The sequence below is a fragment of the Anneissia japonica genome, unplaced genomic scaffold, assembly GCF_011630105.1.
Source record: "Anneissia japonica isolate Jap-2015-1 unplaced genomic scaffold, ASM1163010v1 scaffold2216_len6571_cov111, whole genome shotgun sequence".
NCBI classification, from domain to species: domain Eukaryota; kingdom Metazoa; phylum Echinodermata; class Crinoidea; order Comatulida; family Comatulidae; genus Anneissia; species Anneissia japonica.
In genome coordinates, this window is record NW_022755021.1 from 1 (window position 1) to 6,571 (window position 6,571).

General features: G+C 36.6%; 1 protein-coding gene across 1 annotated transcript; it reads left to right on the top strand.

Moving 5' to 3' along the window:
• Positions 1-388: 388 nt before the first annotated feature.
• On the top strand, positions 389-6,102 carry LOC117123328 (recQ-mediated genome instability protein 1-like; the record flags this gene model as incomplete). The annotated part of the gene is made up of 5 exons (XM_033269217.1): positions 389-495; positions 2,319-2,420; positions 3,776-3,922; positions 5,495-5,605; positions 5,983-6,102. Coding segments are annotated over exons 1-5 (486 nt in total), but the record flags the coding sequence as incomplete, so codon positions are not given.
• Positions 6,103-6,571: the final 469 nt, after the last annotated feature.

A 6,571-nucleotide genomic window follows, 5' to 3' on the forward strand; every position in this document is an offset into this window, starting at 1 on the left:
GGCCTGATTGGATCCTGAGACAACACTCGTCAAGTGACTCAACCCCGTCTAACCAACAAACTGAGGCTGAGCCTCATGATAGATGGGCTTAGTCTTAGTATATCGATCTTTAACTATTTTAGTCTTGAAAAAACCGAATATTTGAGCAAACACATTAAGTGGCGTTTGGAACTTTAGCCCTGAAACATAATTTCTAAAATTACCTACTAATAAAGACAGGACACGTATTTAAACGTACATCAAAACCTCTAATACAAAGACCACATGACTCAGAAAATAATAACAACAATGAGGATAACCATAACCTGACCTGGATCTACCCTTGACCTCGCCATGTGCGCGCGCGTAATTTGAAACGCCCTCAACTCGCTCAAGTCGAGATTCCCGACGACTTTTTTCGTGGAGTGTCTGCATGATGTGGCGTGTGATGCTAAAATCAAGAAGTTTTTTGAGTTCTATTTTGTAATATAATTTCTTCAACGTAAGAGAATGAATGTAGGTTAGAGACCTACAGATTAACTACCTAGTTTAGACTAGACCTCTACTTTAGCTAGGTCAGGGTAGGTAGGTAGATGGCCTACTAGGCCAGCGACAGTAAGTGAAGGACGAAAGGAAGGGCCAGGGCAGGCGCTACACCAACGAGCCTAGTTAGCAGGGCCGGGATTCGTAGGGACTCTATAATTAGGCTTACTGAGGCATGCCTGAAGAGACCAACAATTCCTTGCTGAGTCTGAGACTAGAAGAACAGATGCCTACATACCACACCGTAAGCACACAAGTCATGGGTTCATTTCATACAAATTTTAAAAAATAACTCGCATTTGCACAGAAATTCTTGGGAGAGTGGTATAAAGGGCACATAGCATAGGCCTACGTAGAGAAAAATTTTTAGATTATCACTCTTTTTTCAAAAAAACAATTGATGAGAGCGGGAGGTTTTTTTTTTATACCCGGGGAGTCCGGTGTACATGAACAGAACGAACATGACATTGTTTTTGAAGTGGCTGATGCATTTAAACAAATGCCCTGTGATCCAATGGCCTATCCAAAACTAGGCCTAGGCTATTATTCTGGTGAAAAAGTCAGACATTACTCGAGCATCAAAGGGAAGGGAACACCCTAATTGTAGTATAGGCATAGGCGCCTAGGCTTTTTTCTTTACCTCCAGCTAGGCCAGCCTTTGCCTAAACTTTCTTTGTTGATGTCGTAGTTTAGTTTTTGCCCAACAACAACCAATCCAATCAAACACACCCATCACAAGACAGACTTGTAATGCATTATGTAACAAGTTATTTTTAGAAGCGAGAGTCTCTGTGGAACATGTGAGTCTTCATGTTGTGAATCAACGATCCGATCAGCCCACTGGGCGGGTCTCTTTAGGGACAGACCGCTTTGTTGTTTATTTTTAACCGCAGTTAGCAAGCTGTTATCTTAGCAACAGTAAACAAGTATAAAGAATGGCCTTTGCATTTTCAACTTTACGACGATCTCTATGTCTAATCTAATCAATTGGAAGAGTTTATAGTCTGCCGAATTCGGAACCAATTCCTTTATATTTTGTGAGAATTTGTTTTTTGCAGAGTTGTTTTTATTCAGTTAAAATAATTGAGGCGACAAAAAAAAAAAAAAATAAATATAAATAAATAAATTTTTTTTTTAATTATTCCCGCATCAATATTTCCAAAATTTTTGATGCTGATGGTAGGGAAATCTAATAAATTTTTATATTTGCCCTTGCTATTATTTTTTATGAATTATACCAGACTGTGTGGGGAATAGTTCTCCATGCAGAAATATTAAATAGAATACTTATTATATATTGGCTCTGAACCATCACTATACCTGCACAGAAAAAAAAAAATTGTTACCTATCATGTAAAACATACTACCAGACTGTATAGTAAGGCCTGCATGGGGAATATATCCTCCGCGCAAGTATTTGAACTAGAAATCCGCATTTTGGAAAATAAGGTCAATCAGATTTTGCCGAGAATTTGGCTTTGACCAAATGCTAATATAGAAGCACTGCAATTACGATTCCGCGCACCTATTTTCCTGGCGATTTTCTATGCAAATTTGAGGTGATTTTTTAGATGTCCTCCGGCATGCAATTAAAAAACTTTACAGTAGTAGGTGTAACTATACTTGAAAACAGTTTGACAATGGGATTCCAGTGGAATCTTTCTGGTGGTGAATTGAGCAGTACATTGTTAATCCCCTACTTTTTTTTTGAAGCGTGTACTGCTTTTTTTAACAAGCACATAAGCCATTTCTGTTTGAACTTAACATGAGCTTAAAATGTTTTTTAATTCTCATAGATGTCGCTGCTGCAAGTCAAGGGCTGGTTGAAAGCTCAACATATACAGGTCCATGATGAGTGGATAGAAGCTTGCTTGGATTGGCTTATGTCCGAGCATCAGGTACGATAGGAGCCAATAGATGTATGAAAGAGTAAAAAAGTAGAATTTTCATATGGTTGACAGAATGCCCTGTAGTGAACAATTGTAGACTTTGGGGGGGTGGGTGAACCACAATTCGTCGGGAGAAAGTAACTGGTATGGTCCAAAGAAAAAATTACATCGCTTAAAAAAGCCATGGAAACCCTTAAATTGTCCAAAATTTAAATTTTTGATGGTGGCTTCGCCCCCTATACCACTTTCAAAACCTTTTAAGCGATGCTTGACCAATGCTCACTTTGCACTCATTGGGGAAATCTTCCTCATCCAGGGCATCGGGTCCCCTGTTGGGGACCTTGGACCCCCGTCGGGGAATTACTGGCGCCACCCCTGCAACCATTACAGTACCATTGGGAGTTCCAGGATGTTTCTGCGCCAATTATGGATGTACCGTAAAAACCTCAAATAGAAGCCCAATGGGATTAATCTCCAGAAGAAGTCCATCTCCGATGAAGTCCTCCTCTTTAGTTTGCAAAAGTAACCTTGAAAAGGAGCACATCTTGAAACTAAGCCATGGACTTCTTTTCAAGACAGCATGGGCTTCTTTTCGATATACTTTAGTACAGTACATACACTGTACATGAATTTCAAAGAAACAAAATAATTTAAAAACACGCTTTGTTTATTAATGGCTCTATTTATTATTTCAGGCCTATAGTAGTAATTTTCCAAATTTACAGCATTCTTTTTAAAAGAAGCCCACTCTTTACTTTGCAAAAGTAGCCTCGAAAAGAGGCCCATCTCGAAAAGAAGCCCATCCAAAGTTCACAAAAAAAGAGAAGCCCAGGCCTTCACATTCAAGGTTTTAAGATATGGTATGGTCCAAGGAGTAATGGTTTCTCCATTTTCTAGTGCATCCGGGGGTAACACTCTTGAAAGCATGTAATTTTTTTGCTGCTTCTCACCCCTGGATTTACTACTGTGTACACACAATGAATATGAATTTTAATTTGTGTATTTTCATTTCTGTCTGAACTTATTTTGGACTATTATTTTACCAGTAATTTCAAATGTGCTTGTGTTGAACATTCACTTAGGTGCCTTATTAAACAAGTCAATAATGACATTATCAGCAAAACTGAATTATTATTGAATGACCAAGATCCGTCCAATGATATATTTAATTCTTATTTACATATTTTTGTACGCGTCGTAGTGTTTTAGTTGTGCTTAGTTAAAAAGTGTCCCCTTAGCGCTGCAACTGTTTAGGACACATTGTGAATCATTTTCAAGGTACTGTATAAAGTTGGAAATTTGATGTTGATTAATAGTGTTGAATCTTTAAATACTGTGTAATAAATTAAATTTTATATTTACAGGGAAAAGTGTTAAATGATACCAACCTCAAGTCTATGGTGTATGAGCAGTGGTTAGATTCCGATTTGTCTGAAATAGCGCCACCTATATTGCCTATTGGCATCAACAAGGAGACAAAAACTGAGTTGAAAGGAAAATATGCTTTACAAGTAAGTAATTTGGGGTTTTTTTTTTTTTAATATTTTAAAATCTGTTAATTCTTCAAACTTATCAATGTAACCAGAGTATATATTTGAAAATATTACTTTTAATGTTGAATTTCAGTTTTGGTTATCAATTTATATTGAAAATTAAAATTAATAATGATACTGATATTGACGAAGTTGACTAGGATTACCATCATCGACTGATTAATAGTGATGATAATGCAGTGATGATAATTATGGTGATAACAATGATGCTACTGATCACTATGTAGATCAACAAGACATTTTCAGAATAATAAGCTGTTGGTGCAACGGTTGCATTTCGATCTCTCAACCATGAGGTCATGGGTTCGAACCTTGCTGTGCATTTCGCTTGTGCACATGGACAAAGCACTTTATACTTACATTTGTCTCTCTTTACTCAGGAATATAAATGAGTACCTGGTTCACTACTGGGGAGGAAAAAGGCGGCGTGGATAGGAACTGGCCACCCTACCACATAATGCTGAGGCTTTAGTACGATTGGCTAACAACCTATTCCCCTATACTCAGTAATGAATACTGCACTACCTTTTAGTCCTACATATCAAAGAATCACAACTATCTTATAAATTTGTTCAAACTGACAATCATATTTTCAGTGTATAAAAATTAATATCAAATATTTAGCTAATAATATGGTCAATACAGTAGAACCTCGTTTTTACGTACCCCAGTTATACGAACCCTCGGTTTTACGTACGCCTCGTATCGACGATGACGTCATCAAAACCCCGAAAATATTCAAAACAAACGGCCCTTTTTAGAGCAACCATAAGTAGAAAGACTATAACAATAAACTATAACAATAAACAAACCATAATGAAATCAGCAACGTTGATTGAGTGTAATACCGGGATGTTATAATCTAAAACCAATTGAACTGAGTGAGATGAACAACTACCGATGGTACTCAAAATGCACCATCGGTAGTTGTGCACATGGTTTTGCTGTTTCACGTACACGAACGCTAATTGGTTGGCTCGCCCAGTGCACATGGGTTTAGTGTCTCAACAGGCCCAGACAACACCACAGCTCTGTTGTTTAGAATAGGCATGAAGGGGAATTCCCAAGTTATACCTTTGTCGTATAGGTAATCTTACAATATTTTCATGTTCTTTTGTTAAATAAAAGACATAAAGTGATGAATTAATACACTAGACACATGGTTTTATTTCAACACTTTATTATGACATCGTAATGTGATGGATAAAAACACTAAACACATGGTTTTATTCGTAGGCCTAGAGGCTAGCCTAGCTAGGTAACATCGTTCGTTCATACATACGTATATTGAGCATTACGTACGTATTAGGTCAAAGGTTATCACAAATATAACCCAACCTCTATTTTACGAATCCCCCGATTTACATACACCCTCCGGTCCCGTATCGTACGTAAAATCGAGGTTCTACTGTAGTTTGTTTACTTTGCAAATAAAAAATTTAAAAAAAATTCTATTAACATTTATTTTTTTAATTGTTTTTTAGTAATCAGAATTTGTTTATGAGAAATGTTTACATTTTTTTTAAACAGATGAACTATGTTGAGGATGTCAGTGAATCCGCATACACTCAGCTTCAAAAGGTCAAAGGTAAAGAGAATGCTAATGTGTTTGTTACTGCGACACCAGCACCACAGAGCCAGGTGAGATTATGTTCTTTTCAAGGAGAAGAACAATAAAGAAAATAGTTCTATTTTTACATATAGGCCTAAGTACAGTAACACAAGGATGTTTGAATTTTCTTTTATTTATAACTAAAAACAAATATTGACTGCTCTTGATTCAGGGAACGTGAAGTCTATAGCCCCTCAGTGATGTGGAGACCGTAGCCTATCTTCCTTCAGCCCTCAGGAACTTAGGCTACGTTGTCCACATCACCATGGGGCAGTAGATTTCACCATTCCCGTCATGAGCAGTCAATATTTGTATACTATTTACCCAGTATGCATACATCACTATAACAAATCGTCACACATTAATGCCTAGTATAACATATACACTCATGTGTTTTCTACTTCAGTACAATGCAAAATCGAGTCGAATGTTGATGTTGTGTTTGACGGATGGTCATCAGAGTGTGCAAGCAATGGAGTATAAACCAATACGATGTCTTAGTACAAATCTACCACCAGGAACAAAGGTAAACCGATTCGCCATCAATTTACAATTCCATTTTTTATTTTCATTCTTCATTTAACATGAAGTGTTTTGTCACGAAAAAGTGGTGCTCATTAAAAGTATTTGAGTCTTTAAGTTGTGAGTTCATGATTTGAAACCAGAATATTTATAATAATATTAAATATTTATATAGCGCCAATTCATAACTTTATCAAAGGCGCTAGTGAGGAAAGGAAGCAAGTTAACATTCCAGTAATAGGAAAGTTTTTTTTATTTTCATAAAAGAATTTTATTTTTATAAAAGAAAGCAAATTAGACGAATCGTGGACAAAATGTGGAAGGAATTCCATGTAAAAGGGGGCTTGAAATGTTGATCATAAGTTTTGGATTTGCCTTTACGAGATGGAACTGTCAAGAAATTTTTAGATGAAGGATGAAGATGACGAAGAGGAATATATTGGGAAAGGTGATTTAGTAAATAAACAGGTTGA